General features: G+C 38.5%; 1 protein-coding gene across 2 annotated transcripts in view; it reads left to right on the forward strand.

Annotated features, from left to right (window-relative positions):
* KIF25 (kinesin family member 25) overlaps positions 1-22,502 on the forward strand; it is a 47,901-nt gene continuing 25,399 nt past the window's right edge. The window contains exons 1-7 of one of the 2 annotated variants that reach the window (XM_067293382.1): positions 1-198; positions 1,398-1,463; positions 7,493-7,609; positions 9,274-9,412; positions 14,685-14,788; positions 16,148-16,236; positions 17,798-17,840. In XM_067293382.1, the coding sequence (XP_067149483.1) occupies positions 4-198; positions 1,398-1,463; positions 7,493-7,609; positions 9,274-9,412; positions 14,685-14,788; positions 16,148-16,236; positions 17,798-17,840 (753 nt within the window). In that variant the 5' untranslated portion in view covers positions 1-3. Of the gene's footprint in view, positions 199-1,397; positions 1,464-7,492; positions 7,610-9,273; positions 9,413-14,684; positions 14,789-16,147; positions 16,237-17,797; positions 17,841-22,502 lie in introns of those variants that run through there. The other variant, XM_067293383.1, reaches the window with a different exon arrangement.

Genomic DNA, 22,502 nt, shown 5'->3' on the forward strand with positions numbered 1-22,502 from the left:
GCCATGGCAACCGGGGAGACGCCCCTGCTCTATCGGTCATTGGTCAGTTTAAATCCCTCGCGGGCCTGGGGGAGGGGAAGGCGAGGCCCGGGTCTCGCTCGGTGCGGCAGCAGGGCCGGTGGGATGCGGCCGCAGAGCGGGCTCGACCTGGGCTCCGTGTGGGCGCAGCGTGCCCGGCAGCTGGAACAGAGACTGCGGGTGAGCCCCGCGCCGCGCCGCGGCGGCGGGAGGGGCGGCGGGGGTCAAGCTGTAGATGTGCAGAGGGGCCCGGCCCGCTCCCACGGCGACGGCGCGGCGGCGGAAGGGGAGGCCGGGCCGCCTGGGTCCGAGGGGCGGGGCCGAGGGCAGGGGCGGGGCCGGGGGCGGGGCGGGCGCTGGGGAGGTGCCCGCGGCCGCGCCCCGGGCAGGCGTCAGCGCGCTGCAGGGCCGCCCGCCGAGCGCGGCGTGGCAAGCTGGTGCCGGAGGCGCCGCTCGGGCACCCGCGGTTCCCAATCGAGGGGCCGCTCCAGCTTCTCCTCGCATCCGGGGAAGCGCAGGCAGCCCGGCTGTTCGCACCCGTCTTGGCCGCTCGTACAAATCCCGTCTTGTTCCAAAATTCGGAATGTTTTACGTCTCTGTAGGCTTTCAAGCCTGAATGATACGTGGCGTTGAGTAGTTACAGCAAACACCCAGCCGAAAAAAGGTGTGCGTTTAACTGTCTTGGGATTCCTGGTCCGGTTGCAAGGGGTCTCTTACAGCATGCCAGTGACACCTCCCCTTGTCTGCCGCTTTCTTTTAAAAGTAAATTTTTAGGCTTAAAATTGAGGAGAGAATCCTAAATATGACAACCTAGGGGAATTTGCCAAGCAGTCTGGTGTGGTGGAGAGGATGGTCCCTTTGCGGCTGGGTTATAAATCAGGATTCACAGTTGTGAACATCCTTGCCAGCCCTGTGGATAGATGGAAGGGTCCCAGCTATTTTAGCAGACAGTACTAGTATGGAAAACATATCTCACACTTATGCCATTGAAAATCTCTAACAGTGCAGCCTAGGAAATGGGAAACTTATGTGACTGATTACTTATAAATAAATAAAACAGCACTTCTCTAAGTATCAGTGGTCTGGAGACATCAAGATACAACTTGGAAGCAAAAACAGTTAAAAATTTTGTACATATGTATTTCCACACAAGCAGACAAAATGAGAGAAAATATAAGTAATAAGGAATATTCAAAATCTATCCTAATTTTTAAATAGTTGTAGCCAAATAGTATTGTGCTGTGAAGATTGGGGGTAGATAGTCCTTTGATTTAGGAAGGTTGAGAAACACTGGTATTTAATAATGAAAGTTATTGTAATGAAATAACACTGGTAGTTTAGCTATATTTATTTCATTTTTACTTTTTTTTTCCCTTTAGGCTAAAGAAGAAAGAATAGTTGTACTGGAAACTGAAAATGCCCTTCTTCATTTAAAACTTGCAGAGGTATCTATCATTTGTTTTTTTTCAAAAACAGTTCATGTGAAGACACAGAAAAAAGATACTGAAATCTACTTTTCTATTTTCAGATTCTGTACTATTTTCCTGTTGGGGAAATCTAGGAAAGGATTAAGGCTCAATCTTTCTTTCTTTCTTTCTTTTTTTAAACCTAAATGGCACTCATAACAACAGATAGCATGCCAGTATTTTAAATTTATGAAAGTGAACTGAGGGAATGACTCTATAATCACTGCATATGGAATTACCTGATTTCAGCTTGCAGGAAAAATGTGTGTCTAAAATGCAAGGGCAGATTTTGAAGGAATACCTTGTAGGCATAAACAGGGTTATGCTTTAAAAAGGACTGTTCATAGAATGCCGGAGCCATATTTTATTATGAGTAGGCTGACTAAAGATGCCCTGGTGTATATCTTATTAGCACTTGTGTTACCTCTTTCTAGGAAAAGCTGTATATTGCAGAAGTCAGTTATAGAGCACACAGCCACAACCAGATGCCCTCATTTCCCTATATCCTTCTACAGAAGTATATGTTGTTTCTAGACCATTATTGAAACAGGGAGCAGCCCATGAAAATGTTTGGTGTCTTCAAAGGCAGGACTTTAGAGATTTAGAGAATTTTGAATATTTATCTGTAATGCTAGACCAGAGCTGGTTGTGAGTATTGGTTGTAACAGAGACTGTTGGCCAAGGGATTCTAATACACGCTGGATCATTAAATGGTTGGGTGACCTCAGGAAAGCCACTTACCCTCTCTGTGGCTCTGTTAACACTTGCAGATAAAAGTGGGTTTAACATAGCTTTTCAAAGCGTGATTGGAAGCCAGATGGTACATCTGAAATGGGTTTTGCTAGGTATACAAAAGAATACTGTAACTTATTTTGAGAAAATGCTTCTATTATTTCTGTTCTGCTTTATCATATTTACCAAGAACCTTAAGTATCTGATCTGGCCTTTTACTTTCACAAACACAAGAACATTAGAACTAATGAAGCCTTATATTATCTGCATTGTCAGGAGTCTGTAGTGTAAGTCCATGCTTTTATAAGCATAATATATGTATAATATACACCATAGAATCTGCACAAAGTACCTACTCTCAATATATGAAAACATTAATGTGGTATTCTTTTGCATACCTAGCAAAACTCAGTTCAGAAATACCATCTAGCTTGCAATTCAGCTTCAAAAACCATTAAAGCCACTGCATGTTGGACACCTTTCTACTACCCACCTGCCTACTCCCACAGCGTTTGTAGAGCTTGGAACTCTAGTTTATGCTTGTGTGAAGACCATTCAAGAGCTCCGTGTATCTACAGTGGGATATCTTAGATGTGCATAATAGACAAGATTCACTTCAAAGCCAGGCAATTTGAATCTCTGTCCATATAGCCCAGCCCTCCAGTCATAGATGAGATGTGTAGCTGCTGGAAAAAAAATATGGCATTGTTTTGGTTTATTGCAAAGTGTGTTGGAAGACTGAGCACCTACAGAAATATGAGGTGCATGCCAGTGTTACCACCATCAGTCAGAAACAGTGGCAAAGGGTTAGTGGAAATACTTTGCAATTAAGTGTGCACTGATGTTTCTACTCTGTCAGTTATTTAAATACACTTAAAAGACTTTAGTTTCTACTGGGTTGATTTGCCCCAGCAGTCTGAGAATATGAACAAAACTGACATGAAGGAGTTTTAAGTTAAGAGTCCCCATTTAAAAGGATACTGATTTTAATTAGATGAGTTTAAGGTTGTGCCATGTTGCACCACATCTCCCACTTTTTCACTAGTTAGGCTGGTGAAAAAGTTACTGCCATCAGCTATCCATCATTGTCTGCTGTTTAGTGTTTACTGACCCTTCAGATCTGCTGGTGGAGCTGCCTGAATGATTTTGAGTTGCAACAAGTTCAATCAAAGTGAGCTGGGTGAATAGAGGTTCATACTTAACTTGTAATGGCTAATTGGATTCATTTTGGCTGAAATGAGTTAGGAAGCTTTGAAGACAGACTTATGAGGATGGTCATTAATAAGGTTTTGCAATGTAAATGTTTTTCTGTAGCTTGTACCAGTCTAATAAAAATGTTATCTCATGCTATAGACCTTTCCTTGCTTTATAGCCTTAAGACAGTCATGAATAAACAGCACTACCACTGTTTTCTACAACCTGGTTCATTATTATCCTGGTAGTGTTTTGTAAGGGTTGTAACTGAACATAAAAATAAAATTCTTTCTCTGTAGACTGCAAACTTGTCTTTGTCTATTTGGAAACATGTTTGAAGCAGACAGGTATTAAAAGATGTTAGCTCTTTACCTGAATCATCTTCAGTATCTCATGTTATTCAAACTCCTTTCTTTTAATTAAAGTGTTTGTCTACCTTCATGCCCCTTGCTTTTGTCTGTGGCTCTTCAGGTCTTGATCCTGCAGCCTTCCATACGTACAGCCAAAAGTCTGCCAGAATGGATCTGATGGCAGAACTGAGATTTCAATTTGGAGAATGCTATTTAAGTGGTTCAGTTTCACTTCTGTTTATAATAAAGCTAACTATAAAGAGTTTTACAGTCAGTTTTCTGCTTCTCATGCATGAGCAAAAATTTACAAATTCTGGGCTGCAAGCAATTCTGATGAATGCTAAATCTACAATTATTTTAATGGATAAAACCTAAAATCCAAGGGAGCATTTCCAATAAAGATAAATCTGATAGTGAAAGTGAAGTTGACTGCAAAGAAAAAGTAGAATTGACCAGCCTGTTCTTATTGTCCATTTTAGGAAAAATGGGGTTAGAGGAACTTATGCAGACTGTAGAGAATATATTAGATGTTAAAAGTACATTCAGTTTTAACTAGCTTAAACTTATTTAATATCAGGGCTCGAGTACTGCAATTGGTTATATATATGCTCAACTTTTCACATGTGATTAGAGCCATTAATTTTGGTGTACTACTTGTATGCATCTTGTCAAGCATTTTTGTAAATACTGCGTCTGAGTATCATGAGTCTTGAAAATCCCCAGAGTAAAAGAGTGCATGAACAGGATATAGAAGCTGTCTCAATTTTTGGCACCTGTAAAACATATGATATTTCACACAAACTTTTTATGCAGCTTTCATCTGATGTATTTCTTGCATTTTGCAATGCCTTACATGAGCTTTGAGGTGTGTCTATCAAGCCAAAATTGTTAACAAAATTGTTCTAAGGTATGGAGGAATAAAAAATGGTTCTGATTAGAAGTCTACTCCACTTGCATCTTAGCTGCATTTTTAGTACTTTTCAAGGCAGAGGTTAAGTCTCCCAAAAAGGAAGAGTCCATCTCTCTGCTTTCCATGCTATTTAGCCTTCTGAACTGTATGGTAATTTGCTTATAGTGATTTTGTGAGTACAGTAGACATATACCACTTTAGCACAAAGTGAAAATTAAAATAAGATTTATGATATCTTGCAGCAAAGCTGCAGGGTAATCCTGTGGCATAATAAAAAGTGAAAACTCATTGGACACATAATGCTTTTTCTTCTCCTTGTTGGCAGCTATTACAGTTTTGACATGTAAGTACTTTTTATATTAGTTGCTAAGATGTTACATAGTTGTGCAGGACTTCCTGTTGCAGTTGTGAATAGAGGAGGCATACTTGGTGAAGATGAAAAAGCTGCATGAAAAAGTTAGTTTAGGTAAGTGAAACACTTTTTTTTAATTCTAAGAACTCCAGAACATTGTGGTGGTGTTCTTGCAGATGTCAACTGTAGTTAAACTGCAATTGATTCTTTGTTTACTTTTTACCTATCACTCTATCACTATCAGATGATTGGAATTAAATCAAACTCCATTATGTGGATAGTGTTAGCTTTTTTATATCCTTGTACTCTTGTATTGCTCTGTTAATATAAACAATTGGGAACTGCAGTCACAGAATTTATGGACTGAATAACCTGGGAAATAAGCCTGTGCTAGAGACAAATGCATTCCAAAAATAGGGAAGGAAGCTATCCATACTGGTTAAGCAATGACAGATGTCAATAGATTGCAGGAAAGAAGTGAAGAAGCTGCAGCTGATTTTAAGTGCCAGGATTGGCGCTTAAATCATCATCTATAAATCATCAAAATACAGTTTTTAATACAGTACAGTGCAGAATTTCAGTAGTAGTCTACAGAGATTTCCCTTTTGTGTTCTTGCCTCTAAATGTTCAAAATTGCACTATTTCTATTTTCTGTTTGATTTCAACATCTCAAAAATTTGGCCATAAATATTATTTTTGAATGATAGATTGTTGTATATTATTAGAAAGGATTATTCTCCACCTCCTTTAAAAATTGCTTTGGTTGCTTTGATCCCTGAAGGCCCAACTGACTGTTTCATTACTGCAGTTTTGCACCATTGCAACTCTACTGAATGCAGCGGAGTCAGTGTTGGCAGGATCTGAGAGCAAAGAAACAGCAAGTCAGGGGCTGTGTATTACCAGCAATCCTGCAAGATTCTAGCAATTAACCTGTGCTCCCCCCCGAGACCATGCTGCATATCAGAGACCCTTCTGGACTAAATACAGATACTCCAAACCACCTACTAAACCACCCCTTTACAATAAGAGAAGACACAGCTGTAACCATTTAGATCCTCAAGAATAAGTATGGGGTTTTAGGTACTGCAAAAGCATTTCAGTATTCCGTTGTTGAGGTTTACAACCCTACAGAAGTAGAATATTGTGATGTTACCCAGTTACCTTGAGATGGTCCTTCATATGAATCATAAAAAGGTAAAAGCAAAGAAATTATGTATCTACAAAATCACATGTTATCAGATGATTCAGTTACAAATATTTACAGGGACAAAGGTGACAGAGCAGAAAAAGAAACACGTTTAGTCTATGTACTCTGAATTAACAGAAAGGAACCTCTTAAATTTGTATTTGTCCAACATGCCATAAATGGTTACCTGCTGCATTGCCTAATCTGCACCCTTAGGTGCTGGACCCAGGAAGAATACTAGCTTCTGTAATCACTCTTTATTGGGGAAATACTTAAGAGTTCACTCCAGTTGGAAGGTCCTCTCTCATCACCTGCATTCTGTTGATCCTTAAATTACCCAGCAGGCAGTTTTTGTTCTGAGTTTCTGAGTTATTAACTTCCCTCATGTTTTTGGAGAATGAAATAGTGCCTTTCTCAGAAAGAGTGCAGGTATCTCCTGTGCTTGACAAAACCTTTAGGGGTGGATACTTTTTCTCACCTGGGCTTTGGTTTCACAAGAATCCTAGGTGCTGCTTGTCCCCACAGTATGTGATCCTCATTTGTGCTAGCAAGTTTGTGATGCCACACTGTGAAAAGGAACAAGGAACAACTGAACTTTAAAATACCTATTTGGATGGTTTACTTATAAGCTGGGCCAGTTTCCTTGATCTGGTTCTCAGAATAGCCCCAAAAGCAGTTGTACTGTCACAAAAAAAAGGTGCAGCAGTGTGGGGGTGGGAAGGAGTAGCCAAAAGCAGCAACATCCTAAGTCAGTGTTTGTGCCAGAGTCTTGTGAAACTGCAGCCTGTGCACAGGTTTTCCAACAGTGAACTTTTAATATTTCATATAAATTGCCAAGCATTCTTTATAGAAATATGTAAATAAATAGTCAGGCCATACTACTACATGCTACTCACTTTGACCAAGCCTGCACAGGATGGTAACAAGCCATGCTGATATAACAAGAAGCTTGGGGTGTTTGACCCGCTCTATCCCATCTCAGAGGGGCACTGTAACATTCAGCCTGCAGTGAGTGCAAAGTCTGCAGGGTACACATCAGCATCTGATCTAGTCACTCTAGGTTAATGAGAGAGGCAGGTATTTCTAAAGTGCAACTCATAAAGAAGACATCTACAGCAGGTCTGTTCCAAATATAGCGTTTCATGTGGTAGGAGGTAACATTCATTTTTTTAGATGTCGATTTTCTAACCATGGCTACTAGGAATCTCTAATATTAGAATAAAATACACTTAGAGTTTTGAGTCTTCAATGTGATGTTTTTAGGTTTTGGGTTTTTTTTAACAGTATCAAGAGTTGGCTGGAAGAAGCACTAATGAAGTTTTGCAGCTCTACTCTGCTCACAGACAGCAGCAGACCTTGCAGAGAAGCTCTGTTGTAACACAGCTTCACAGAGCAATACAGGTAAAAACATTTAGTAATAATCTAGCCATAGTCTATGCTCTAAACATGTATGTGTTTATCAAATATAGTAAAAAACAAGAAAACAATCAGATATGAACCTGATCTATGGCTTACTGCATTCAGAGCATTGCTTGCAGTGAAGTGTAGCAATGCCTCAGTTAGCTTAAAACTTGTAGCAGTTTTGCAGCAGTAGACTGCAAAGTCTGTTGACGTCACTGGGAGTTCATCCATATTGGGAGCACTCAGAAGCAAGATTTTTTTGCTGTATGCTCAGTCAGGCAGTCTTAATTTTGCACTAAAGATACTGGAAATTTTCCCCAGTAGTATTAAAATAATATTTTCCTTTGCTGAAGTACTTGCTCCTTAAGTTACTCCATAGAATAGTGAGTTCCTTTCAAGGACACTTACAAATGTCAGTTTTTCTCAGGGCAGTTTCGAAAGCCTCCATCTAATAACCAAAAAATAACTCAGGAAAGGACTCTAATTTTAAATAGGCAAAAGGATTTAGTGTAATTACAGTGGTGGTTCTCAGTAGATCTTGCAGTGATATTTTACGTTTTAGGTTAGCTAAAATGGCAGACTTGCTTGTGACACAGTAGCAGTGGATTGAGATGGCTTACTATCAGAGATAAATGTATGCTAGAAGAGTTGAAAGCTCTCCAGATAAATCTAAATTAATGGTAATCCTATACCTGTAATTAAAAAAAAAATTGATTTCTTTCAATCTTGAAGATTGAGTTCTGCAGCTTTTGAGACTGACAGCTACAGTGATTACCTCCCTTTTGTTTAGTTTATTGTTTTATCATTAAAACTTGTCAATTAATTCAAGGTCATTATCACAATTGGAACAATTTAAGTCTCACAGAATAATTGTGACACTTTTCACCACACTGACTAATGAATCATCACGGTGTGCTGTGAGATAAGATACTGTTCAGCTCCTTTTACAGGTGGCTTTAAGTGCCTGTTCCAAGACCTTGAAGTCAGAAAGCCTACTAATCCTAAAATTAGGGCAATTTTATTTTTACTTTATTTGAACTTTTAAGTGAATGTAAGATGCTCTGGATATAAATATTTAAAGGTCACACAATATATGTTGTACTGAGTTACAATAATAATATAAATACTTTTCTGAACAATAAAGGTTTCTGAGCTTCTCAAAATACATTTGTTTTCATAGGAATGCATAGAGCTGGCTTATTTAAGAAATGACTTATGGTGAACCTTAGCAAACACCTGCTGAACACAGTGTAGAAAATGAGTGCAGTAAGGGATATATGGATCATTATTTATTCATTGCTAATTCTGTATTTATTTTATAAGTGGAAAGAACATTCACAGTTACTTTTGTTTGATGAAATAAGAAAGATACTTTGTTACACCTGAGACTTTAATAGCCCAAGAATGTGCAGTAAGATGGTAAGGATCCTTAAGTCTTGCTGAAGTCTTTAGGAGATGAAATTGCTGAGTATCTTGCAGGATCCTTCTCAAAATATACTGAAAGATGCACTCCTGATGACTTCCTTTCATGAAGTAGAGTGTTCTTCTTGACTGGGATATCTCACCATAATTATTTGCATTGCAGTTATTTTGATTCTTCCTCAGCTGCTGTTTTTATGTCTTTATAACATGTTTTTTGTTTTTTTTTTCTTTTTGCTGATAAGAGGCTTAAGCAAGACCTGAAGAGCCTCCATTCATTTGCCCTTGAGCTTTCAAAAGACCTTCAGCATCAATGCAAGACTTATCTTTACCAAGTTTTGACAACGGTCCAAAGGATAGAGCTGCAAAATGAAGCAATGCAAAGTAAGGCTCATTGCACTTACATTTCAAACATGTAACATCAACAATGTCACTGTTAAATGTTAGTAACATTGAAAGGTTGGGTTTGGTTCTGAGACACAAGTCACTGAAATGGTAGCACTTTTCTTCGTTTGACCTTAGATTGTCATAGAGCCCTCAGGAAACGTTACAAAGAATACAAATAACCCTTCATTTTCACAGGGCTGTGAGGCTGATAAATGGTTCAGATTTAGTTTCTGTGCTGATAGCAGCTGCTACTAGGCTGCTGGGTTGGCTCAGCTGTAACATTTTAAATCTGAATTCTCAGCCTTGTTATCTTGATGGTTTTAGAATAGCTGAATAAGGAGAGTGTTGCTTTTGCTGAATTCTTTTTACTTTTGACTGTACCAGAAAAGGACTCAAGAGATTTCAGAGACTTCTCAAAATAATGTCTGAAAATTAGGACAGACTATATTTTTAATTATTTTTCTGTGTATTTAAGGAGAACATTTTACTTCTAAATTAAAAACCGATGCACATGCTAGAGTGAAGATAATAACACCATAAGGATTGCAGTTTCAATGTTCAGGTCCTTGTTCATGTGTACATATAAAGCACACCCTGCAATGCATTGGTGCTCTCTGCCCCTGTAACTGAGGCCAAGGTGCCTTGGTCCTATGTCTGGACCTGTTGGTATGGATCTTTGCATCCACTTCCAGTGTCCTTGATTCTGTTGCAGCTCCTGCGAGGCCTGAGAAGAACATGCCATATATCTGATTGTGATATGAGGGTTTACATTGTTTGAACTGTAGCAGCCTGGTGAACTAACCATAAATTCATGAGTTTATACTCCAAGTCCCTGTATGATGCACATTCTGATATCCATGTGTTGCTGTATAAAAAAATGTTTTTCTCCTGTTTTTATTTTTGTTTGAAATAATTAATTTTGGGGCTGATTTGATTTCAATGGGACTACTCATGTCAGGAGCTACAAGCAGTATGCTCAGTCACAGGTATTTGCAGAACTTTTCTCTGTATGTAAGTCATGGTTAAAATGATTAATTGTAATAGATTAGATCACTCTGTTATCCATGTAGAGAAAACGCTTAAACAAGTTGTCTTTGAGTCTGGAAAAAAACAAAGTAGAAAAGTAAACCTAGGTAAAGGTGAATGTTCCCCTTATTGAAACAGGGGGCTAAAGGGACAGATAGGAGGTTGGATTTGGCACATGAGCAGATGTGGGGTAAATAAATAATAAATATTCCTTATAAGGCCTTGCAAATTCCTATTGTCTGTTCTGGCCTTGCACTTCATGGTACATTGTTTTATGAAATCATAACCAGGAGGAGCTTCCTCACCTATATGAAAATAGTGTGTTGGTGCTTAGGTGAATGTCTTATGTTCCTGAGCTGGACATTTTTCTGGCCTCTCCCAAACACTTCAGATGGAGTTTCTATTTTAAGATTAAATATTATATTCAGAATTGCCATCCTGAAATTACATATAATTTTTTCTAAGCAGAAAGCCCAAAATATGTATTCTAGAGACAACATATGTTATCCGTTTAATCCTAAAATAGAGACTGAAGATAAGCAAGAGAATTATAGAAGAAACATTCAAAAAGGTGAATCTTGAAGCTCTAGTAGTCATGCAGCAAGCTATAAAACTTTTGTGTAATAATTGAGTACTCCCTTGCTTAGAAATATTGAATCATTGTCTGAAAATCAGGCAACTGCCATCTTTCCCAGTGAAACAGTAACAGAAATCAGTAATTCGTATAGGAGAAAAGCACCCAGCATTCTGTTGTTGTAGGCCTATTTCCCTCATAAACAAAGCTGCTGTCAGTTTAGCAAAAAATGTTGGCCGCCTGACTGCAAATGATACTACTGAGGCAGGTGCAACAATTAAGCAGATTTTTGGAAGTGTAGGGAGGTTCTGAAAATTTAAGATGACTTCTTAGCTTGCTTCACCATGCAGGTATTATCAGAAAGAGAAAATAACAGCATCTGTGCATGCAGAATAGATTCAAAGAGGGGAAACCACTGTTCTCACTGCTTGGCAAGGTGGCAGGTACTAACAAGCAAAATCTGTCCTTGTGAATATGTGACAGAGGTGTTGCTGCAGGTTATTAACATATTTTGTGAAAGCTGCTGGAGCTCAATGGCTTGTGCATCCTTTGTGGTTCAAAGACATTTTCTCTCCGGGTTGGTGAAGAAGGAAAAATGGGTAAAGAGTTTATCTCCCACTTTGCCTGTATGCTGACATCTAGGTGCTGTGCCTCTAAGTCCTTCCTCCTGCAGAAAGCTGAGCTCTGCACTGCGCTGATAACTTATATTTGTGGAATGTGAATACCACCTCTTCCCCACAGCTGGACAGTGGAGTCCCACCAGCTCAGCTGCCTTTGGAAAGCCTCTCCTTCTTAGAATTGAGTGGGGGAAGAGGAGAGGGGCCTTGGACCCAGATTTTTTATATCTTGAAAATGTTCCTCCTACAATGAAAAACAAAATAGGAAGACCTATAAAAACTTAAGTCAGAGATTTAGGAAGCTAAATGCCCAATGAATCTGTGCATGTAACATAAATATTGCAACAGCCCAAAGAACAATGCTACAGGTGTCGCAGGATATAAAACACAGCTTCAGAAGAATTCAAAAGGATTTTGCAATTAAGTCTATTGCATCATAGCTGCTTATCCTAGGAGGCAAGGTTGGAGTGACCTCCTTTTTAAACTAGAATCTAGTCTGGAAGAAGCACTAAAAACCCCAGGGACCTATGGGGACAGCTACACATCCATATCTTTTGGTGGCTGTGCTAGGTTATGCTGCTCCTGTTGATGGTGTCGCTGGCACTGGCCTTTCAGTTATGCTGATACAACTGTGTGACCACACACAAAACAGATTAGGGAACTGATCCAGGACAAAAGTTACTCAGCAAGAAGGGTTGCTTTTAGCCCAGATCAGTTCCCTGATCCATTTACAGTGTGACCGCACAAGCAGTTGTGCCAGCCCAGCTGTAAGGGCTGGAGTTGCATTGAAAGGAGGGAATGAAGATCTCCATAACCAGGACTGTCAACTCAAGGAACATTACAAGCCTGAACATGTTTGCAAGCTATCACTCTTTTCACTCTTCCACTAATATGGACCTGATTATTAACTAAGATCCCAGCTGTGCTCAGTGCTGTTTAAACAGAAAAATAGAAAAAAAAGAGCATTCCCAGTTCCCAGAAAGCTTCTGTGTAAGTAGATGAGACAGGCAAAGCATGGGTAAAAGGGATAAATGTCCATAACAGCTGCATGCATGTTATGACTACTACTCTTGAATAATGAAGAGCAGTGGGTTACTAGTATTTTAAAACAGATGTACCCAGTGGCTGCCCCTTGATTATCAATGAAAATATTATAACTTCTGAGTAGTTTGTAGCTGAAGCCAAGCAGAAATCTTGGAAAATGGTAAAAAAATGTTTAGGTTTAAAACTAAATAGTTCCACATTCAGAAAAATTAAAAGTTCAGAAGTAATTTATGTATTAAGAAATTTGCTCTGTGGAGCTTCTATTCAAGAAGCTTATCTGTGCTGCACATGAAGCTTTACAGAAGATGAGAGGTTAAAACTGATGGTTCACTCTTACAAATATGAAAATAGCATCTAATAGGTGCAACAACTTGACTCATTTTCTACAGATCGCAGTCCTTCACCTGCCTGCTCCAAAACCCTTGTGTCAAATTAGGAAGCCCCAAGGTTGTTTTCTGCTTTCAGGGTCACCTTCACCATAAAAGGGCTAGTTAGAAACTTTTTTGAGTAATGAAAGCATAAGTTAACTGAAACAAAAGCTATAATGTCCAGTAGGCTTCTAAGAGTCATCATGCAGAGATCACTTAAATATTGAAACAAACGAATATTTTCTTTTCCCTTTCAAGATTGAAAGAATGAAGGAGCACCTACTGCTTAACTTTACTGTTTATCCAAGAAACTCCACAAATTGAAAGTTTGTGTGTACACAAGTTTCTAAATTGCTAACATAATTTTTATGAAGATTACTTAACCAATCAATGGATTAAAATCTCATTTTTTAAAAAGTATTATATGATTAAGGGCCAGTGAATATCAGAGTCACTTTTGACAATTTATTGTAGTATTTACTTTCATGTGATTCTCCAATCCAAGACAAACTAGTGTTATTCCACATGCTGAATGCAAGAAAGGGGTTTTTCTTGGTGGAGCTCTTAGACTTTGACTCTTCAGCTATTGGCATCATTTTTCCCTGGATGCATAAACTGTGGAGAAACATTATGAGCTGGAGGTGAACAGCTTGAGTATTGCAAAAATAAGATCTGAGAAATCCCCAGTGCCAACAAAGGTCCTCTGAAGTTCTCTAAATTTTAGTCTACATCAGAGAGCATAAATGATATGTGTGATGTGCTGAGACCCTAAAAGTCCATTCCTTTCTTTGTAAGATAGCACATACTCAGCCTGGTGACCAGCTTGCTAACTCAGCTCTCAAATCATGATTCTGGCTGATTGCTCCTCTACATCTCAAACAGGTCACTAATTGCTGGAGAGATTGATTTCTCACAGGGTTTCCTAAAAGCTTGCTTTTTACACAGGTTTACAGTTACTTCATAAGCCTTCTGGACTGTATTTTTGTTTTAGGCCTGCTCAGCGTTAATGTAATTGGGCTGAAATAAAATCATTTTGTGAGGTTGGAAAGCTTTTATAATGTCCCCTATTGCTCTCAATTTGTATGGAGACTCTCTAGGGTCCAAAAGATCAGTTGTGTTTTACGAAATCTTAGCCGTGAAGTGAATGTAGCTATCATAAAGGACAATCTTATAGCTGTTTACAGGATTAGTAGTACTGTAAATGAGGCTGAGGATAAATGATAAGCTAACATCTTGTAACTTAAGCTGGCATGAATCTAATAATCTGCAAACATGGCACGATTTAGCCCCATCCAGAAGCAGTTTGCTTCAGGTTTCGGTTTTAGGCTTCACTGCCAGCTAATGCTGGTCTAACTAAGCTGACACATTTAAGCTACCTTTGAATATCTTGTCTTTTTGATCATTTTTCAAGACTGCACATGTATACATGTGGTAACTATCTGCAACTTTGCATAGCCATTTCATAGTAAGAAGTAAGATGGGGTTTTTCAGAGGTGACTAGTAAATCACAAACTGACTGTCTTAACTTAGGTGTGGTAGAAGTTAAAGAAGTTTATGCTTATATTTCAGGAGGTGCTATTGGTAAACCCATTCTGTAAAGTCATAGAATTTAGTTCTTTGAAATGACTTTCTTCTTCCAGTGTTCCAGATAAAAGCTTTTGATCTTGAGCAGTCCCTACAAGAGGTAACGGAGAGATACGAGAAGGAAAAGCATAAGAGGAGAGCTCTACATAACAGTTTAGTTGTAAGTATCTTTAATGACAGAACATTTTGTATTTTCTTGTAATTATGCCTATAATTTCCTCACCAGTAAAGGCAATGGATATACTTTTCACAAATATATCACCTGCCCAGCTATTTATATACAATGCATTTCTTTGCTGAGGTACTTCTGTCTTACAATAAGCCCCAGCTCATTCATTTTACACAAACATCTTCCAAATGCACTCCTGGGGCACATTGCCCTAAAGAGTATGATCCATTTTGAAAAGTGAGCAAAACTGAGTTTCCTAATCCTCTTCTCTAAAATTGCAACCCCTGGGAAACATCATTTCTCATTTAGCAATTTCCCCACAATGTGAAATTCAAGGTATATAAATTCAAGTTCGATTGTCGCTGCATGGAGCAAAATGTTGCCCTGAAATTGTTCTGGAATTTTTAAAATGATTGACTTGAAATTGCAAAATTTTCTTCTTTTATTTTTCCAAATATATCTAACTATATCCTTCTCATTTATTAGTGATGGTCCATTTGGGATTCATTTTTTATTTTTACACTGTTAACTTCACTCTTCCCCCCCACTACAAATTACTAGTTTTGGGTTGCCTGACTCATGACCTCTAAAAGGGACCTGATTTTTAGAAACACAAGCCATCTTCAAACAAAATTCTTTTAAGTTTTTCCATCTAGAAAAATGAAAATCTTTGTTACAAAATACTTACCTTCCAAATTCTTCCTTGTGTGCCTTGCAATTTACTGAAAGGATATTCCCCAAGGCAATGTGGAGTTAATGACAGTGTTCACTAGTCATCACAGACAAGCTGTTTTCATTAATATAAGGCAAGAAGTGAACACCAGCAAAAGGGAAAGAAAAACACCAGGTTAGATAAACTAAAGTCTGAAACAGTCTACAGAGAAAAATCACTTACTGGCTTTTTAGTCATATATGAATACATGAGGGAGAGAAAAAGGAAAAGAATGTTTTATGTTCCACATCTTCCTCAGGTCTGGTGTTTGCGGAGAAATGTAGTGTTTCAACTTGTTGCCTGCCAAGTTAATATAGGTGTCTGAAGAAGCTCAAGTAAAGAAGAAGGAGACTGAAGAGGGAAAATGGCTCAGATTGAAAGCCTTTTTTTTTTGCCATCTAGACTGGGGAGGGCCACACCATTCCATGACTCTGAAGAGTTTACACTTTCTCAGTTAAAGTTAGGAGAGGACAAATGATACTGATGTTTGTTTTTTTTTCTCCATGGAAAGTCTAAAGCTCTGATGTTGCAAACACTTGTCTGTTTTCTTAAATATATTTATGCCTGCAGAACTTATTCTGGTGTATTTGTCCTCTCCAGGACTTTGTATTAAATGCATGTTAATATTCTAATCCTAGGAATTAAGAGGAAATATCAGAGTCCACTGCAGGATCCGACCATTACTACCTTTTGATACTGCTGCTGGACATACAATACCACAAGATAGGTAATTTATTTTGGCTGTGTTATAATCTTAGCTGATTCATAGTTAATATATGGAGAAAAGAATAGCTTGTGTGTGAGAATAATTGAATTGAGAATAATTGTGTTCTTGATTTTTCTGTTTTTATGTGTAGGAAGACTATGATGGTATCATAACAAATAATTGCTATTTCCTTTTCTTTCTCCTGTTAAGTTGGCTTTAGCCAATCTCATCTCCTTGTCTAAAGGTCTGTCTACCTGAATAGAAAGCCACAGCAGTTCAACAACCCAGGATTATCCCTGGCTTGACAGAAGTAACACAGCTGCTGTCAATTTAAAGTGTATTCACTATCCTGTACAAATTCTGGGATACAGTAATTTAATAACATCTGTCGGAAGTTACGTGTAGAGAGAGACTTTCAGCATTACAGTTGTTTTGTAATGCTATAGAGAGATTTGCTGTCAGCACAAACACTTGTAATTCTATCTATTTTAGTATTTGGCTCTGCATCTCTAATTCGTAATACACTTACCATAACTGAAGTGTCAACACATCCCAAGGTTTAAAAGGAAAAGAGGGATTAGATGCAAGTATGTGCCATAACAAGCTGAATTCTCCATAGATGAAAAACATGAAAGAAGGTAGAGATTGACACATACACAAACAGAGAAAGCAGGGAAAAACTAGGTGGGTGTCTAGAAAACAGTAACATTATGTTTTGCCCTATCAGAAAATAACTAATTTGTGACTTTATTTTACTTTCCCTGGATGATATTTCTAAAAGAATACATACAGTGTTTTAAAAGTCTATACACTTATGGCAAATCTTTAAAAAATATATATTTATTTTAATTAAAACAAAACAAAAAATGACAGACAAGAAATTTCAAGGAGCCTGGAGGGGCATCTTGCATTATCCTGCTCTTAGTACACCTGTGAAGGAACAAACTCTGTTTTTGTTGCTGTCTGGAGTAGTGCAATTGGCTGCTGAATCAAAGGGTAATACATGATGGACTGTGACAAACATGCAATTGTTAAGCCTAACTTTTCTTAATATACCAAAAGGAAATTTAAATAAAACTTAGTTGTAAAACTAAGGACTGAGTCTGAAAACGCTTACGCACATGAATGCATTTATACACCTCAGCAGTCCCAGTCATTGTTTAGACTAGTAATGGATGCAAAATTACTTCTGACTGTGTTTGCAGAATCAAAGCCAAATATATAAAAAGACAGTTTTTTTCAGTTCAACATGCAATTGTGAAAGCCTCTTGTTACAAGCTTTCCAGTGGTGATCTAAAAAAAACATTGCATGTGAACTAGTCTGAATTGGGCTTGTTCTAAATTTGCTTTTTTTAAGTAGATTATTTTGCTTGGTTGCACGTTAATTTGGTTTTTAATCACAAATAACTGTGGTGTTAGCCTGTACATGGATACAATAGAAATGAAAATTCTGAAAGTCACTCTTCAGACAGATTGTAGTTCACAGACATTTTGAGCATTGACTTTCCTGACTTAAATAAAACATTTATGGCTTGAGAAGTATCTTTCCCCCTATTATCAAAAAAACTTTATTTCCTTACAGGCAAAGAAACTTTTCTGAAAAAGTGGCATATGCAGCTGATGATGTGAGTATATTTAATAGTGAAATTCAGGAGCACATTCACAGATAGTAGGAAAGAGAGACAAAAAGGACATGTGAACAATAGGTTCATAAGAAAATTAGGTAGAATTTCTCAGTAGGTACCCAGCTCTGATCAACCATGGATACATTAGCAGGTGATTTGTGCTATTTTCATCCTGGCTCTTTGTAGTAATAATAGCTTGGTGCTTCTGCTGATAAAGTCATCCATGAACTGGAGCTTGTGTGTTTGCAGTAGTCAAACTGATGCAGACATCCTGCAGTCCCTTTGAGCCATTTCTATTTACTGTAACCATTTCTAAAATTATGTCAGGCTTTTTCATTTTTGTTATTATAACACAACTAATGGATTAAGAGAGAAATATGATATCTCATGAAATACCACAACAGCCTACGCAGTATTGCAGTCAAGCATGTTAAAGGATCCTGGCTTAGATCCATCAGAGGAAGGAGAATGAACACTGAGATTGCAAATCCAGATGACATTCCAGCATTAATTGAGGCCATTACCAAGACATAAAATTTAAAAAGGCACAATAGTGTGAGCTGAGGTTAAAGTATTAACTCAGATTTTACCTTTAATTTTCTTAGCTGTCATAGTTCTTAGTCAGTTGCTCACTGTTACTTACATAGTAAGTAGCCAAATTCTCTTCTATAGTATAGTGCTTAAGATGTAGCTGAAGTGACCTAAGATATCTTATGCATTTAAATCTTCTAAATTATAGTTTCATTAGGCAGTTCTCTGTTGCACAGAGTGGATGCTCCTTAATGCAATTGGGAAACTAATGGAGCACATGAAGAGTCAGTTAGCTAGAGTAAATATGCCATGAGATAAAAAACAGGAATCTGTAATGGTATAATATTCTGGATGTCATGATCCATTTATTGCACTACACAATGCAGTGACCATTTCTCACCTGTTAAATTTTGTTGTATGAAACAGGCAAAATTAGATAATTAGGTTTTGGATTATTTCCTATAGCAATCTGATGTATTACAGTCTATATTTTTACAGGCAAAACAGTGTTTGCTTGCTTATATCAGTGTATGAGTTTGAATTTGTATGAGTTGGTAAGCTTCAAGATGCTAACCTGTTCTTGTGTTTAAAAGTCCTTATGAAATATTTCAGGAAAATAAGCATACGCATGGATTTGATTGTAAAATGAAATTTGTAAGATACTATCTTCCTATTTTTGGAAAAGACAGTATTGACCTCAAATGTTTGATTGGTTTGCTTTGAAATTTATTTAGTTAAAATGCTTCCAAGTTCTGATCAAACACCTTAAAGTTTGCATTTGTTTCTTAGTAAGAATTTTTCTTTATAGAAAATTGCTATTTTTGTTTAAAGTATGTGGGAGGATAAAGTATGGCTGATTTTTTACAAAAAGCAGTCAACTTAGACCGATCTAACAAAAGTAAAAGAAAACAATGTCTATGCCTGATTCTTTTAACAATTGTAGATGTTACGCTTGTAGCTAGGATAAGTATGCAGTTTTCAGATAAAATTATGTTTTTTGATTTGTTATTGAGGCTTTAGTTTCAACCCAGTCAAAGCTCACATTCCTTAAAATGAGTTAGCCCTTTTCCAAAAAAGTATTTATAATTTAAAGGAAATTTTAGATCAAGGTAAAGGGAAACTGCCTGTTTGTGATAGAGGTACTGAGTTCTGTTATTTAAATCATGGCTGTTTTTCCAGATTCCTCCCTGAACTTACTGGAAAATATTTTATAAAACTGTGCATGTAACATGGTCATTTTAGAGCCAATGTGCATTACAAAGTAGAGCTGCATTAGAGAACCACAGTCACAGTGCATTTGATTCTTCTTCACTCCCCTCCAGCATACGTGTAGGAAACTATGGTTTGATCTGATGGACAGGCTTCAGCTTAACATTGTACCTGGACTGTGCTAGAGCTCTGGTAATATTCTGCCTCATCTAGGCTACAGTTTGTCATGTTTTAACTAGAATAGGGAAAAACAACTGTCTCATAGTGAAATACCTTAACAGAATTTGCAGTATGATGAAGCTCTGCTTCCCTTCTGCCAGAAGCTGTCTTAAGACTTCCTTGAAACTCTCTCTACATAGGCAGAGCTTTAACTTAGACAGAATGACTGTGTATTGTTTTGTGAGACTGAGACTACTTGCATTCAATTTAGGATTTTCTTTGACCAATTTTTCTCTTGTTCATTTAGATATTCATGCCATTAATTCTTCAAAAGTCGCAAGTGACCTTTTCTATAATCTTGCACATCTTGTCTAGAGAGGGTCATTATTGTGATTCCAAAGTCTAAAAAAGACTTAGGTTTTTATTGGATGTACAGGGCAGTATTTCATTTCAGTTTTTGAGCTAATTCAAGATTTTAAAGTCTTAGATTGCATGTATAAATACAGTCATTTTCATATGCAGGATCTGGCTGCTAACATTAGGGCTCCAGGGTGACCATCTCCAAGGTTTTTTCTTGTTAATTTCTTATTTAATACAAATCTCTTGGCTTGAAAGTTCTGAAAGAGCATATATCTAGACTTTCTTCAAATTTTCTCATGTGCTTGGCAAGGTTTCTTTTCACTTTCCCATGTATGCCCAGCTACTCAGCATAATGATAACAACTGTCTGAGCCTTTCTCCTGAAGCTTGTTGTTATAATAAGGGTAGGGAGTTAGCACTCACTAGGCATCAGGTTGAACTACTTCACATAGATTAGGGTATTGAGCAGTGCTGGTCTTGTGTCACTGCTTGGGGGAAATAAGAAGATGAGAGGCGATGCTCTGCTGGACTTGATCCTTACAAACAAAGAACTGGTCAGGGATCTGAAGGTCAGGGACAGTCTTCATTGCAGTGACCAAGGTGCGGTGGAAATCAGGACCGTGAGAGGAGGGAACAAGACAAATAGCAGGTTCGCAACTCTGGACTTCAGAAGAGCAGGCTCTGGCCTATTCAGTTGTCTACTTGGAAGAATCCCATGGGATACATATGATCCTGGAGAGAAGAAGGGTTCAGAAGAGGTGATTTTCAAGGTCTCCCTCCTCCAAGCTCAAGAGTAGTCCATTCCTATGTGCAGGAAGTCAGGCAAGAGTGGCAGGAGGCCTTCATGGATGAATAAGGAGCTCCTAACTAAACTCAAACAGGAAGCATAAAAGAGGCTGAAGCAGGTACAGGTAGCCTGGGAGAAATATAAAGACACTGTTTGAGTCTGCAGGAATGGGGTTAGGAAAGCCAAAGCTCATCTGGAGTTGAATCTGGAGAATGATGTGAAGGGCAACAAGAAAGGCTTCTACAGCTATATCAACAGCAAAAAGAACACTAGGGAAAACGTGGGCCTGCTGCTGAATGGGGCAGGGAAGCTGGTGACAGGTGACATGGAAAAGGCCAAGGTACTGAATGCCCAGACTCTTCTCAGTGGCACCCAGTGACAGGACAAGAAGCAATGGACACAAATTGAAATACAGGAAATTTAACTTAAATATAAGAAAAAACTTTTTCACAGTAAGGGTGATCAAACACTGGAACAGGTTGCCCAGAGATGTTGTGGAGTCTCCTTCCTCGAAGTTACTCAAAACCCAACTGGACACGGTCCTGAGCAACCTGTTCTAGCTGACCCTGCTTTGAGCAGGGGGCTTGGACTAGATGATCTCCACAGGTCTCTTCCAACCTCAATGATTCTGTGATTCTGTTCTAGGGTCCTACCTCTTGCTTTTCTGTAACTTTGTCCCTCTCTGGCAGGAGTGTGTTATGTGTGCTACTAAATGTAGCTGTTATGTGTGAATGATTAGCTGTGCTTTGGCCTGGATTCACAACATCCAAATGTAGATGCTAAAATGAGGCACTTAAGTTAGGGATGTAATCACTCCAGACTCCATCTGTAGTCAGTGGAGAAAAGTAGCCTCCTCCACAGGGAAAGCCATTCACCTAAGATCTGAATTACCCTTTAGACATGTTTCTCTCTCTTCAGTGACTAGATAGGAGCCTGAGACACCTGCCCTAGCAAAATACCTGAAGTTTTGTCATTTGATTCCAACCTCCTTTGGCACAGGAGAAAAGAAACTGGCTGCCTCTGAATGATTATTTCCTTTCAAATCATTTTGGAAAGCTTTGCACTTGGGAGTGGCTGAGAAAAAAGTGATGACAAAGAGGCTGCTCTCAATATCAGGGAGGATGTGGGAGGATTCTGCTGTTTTTTCAAGACCAGATTGGGAAAAATGTGTGCATTAACCCCAAAGGACCCCCTTTTCTTGAGAGATAATTTTGTAGTAGATCTGGTGGATGCAGCTATAGTAGCTGGAGACATTATCGCTCCCCAGTTGCTTATCACCATCCCCAGCCAGAGGTTTCTTCCCTTGCAGCTTACCCAAGGCAGGGAATCCTTTAAGCTGTCTTTGTGTGCCTCAGTGCTCTGTCAGACAGATGCACTAAAGTTAGCAGTCAAACAGATGAGGAGCTATTACAGTCTCCCTTCCATTTGCTTGTCTGTGGAGCAGTAGTCTTGGGAAAGGGGGCAATAGCCTTTAGCAGATACACAATGACAAGTGATGGGAAATTATAACTATCACAGCTGGGTTTTGTGTCTACGTCCTCTGTTCCATATGACTCATTTAAAATTATTTCTTTGCCTCACTGAATTGCACTTACTCAAGAGATCCCCAAGCTTGGG

Source organism: Apteryx mantelli, chromosome 3, assembly GCF_036417845.1.
Source record: "Apteryx mantelli isolate bAptMan1 chromosome 3, bAptMan1.hap1, whole genome shotgun sequence".
Lineage (NCBI taxonomy): Eukaryota > Metazoa > Chordata > Aves > Apterygiformes > Apterygidae > Apteryx > Apteryx mantelli.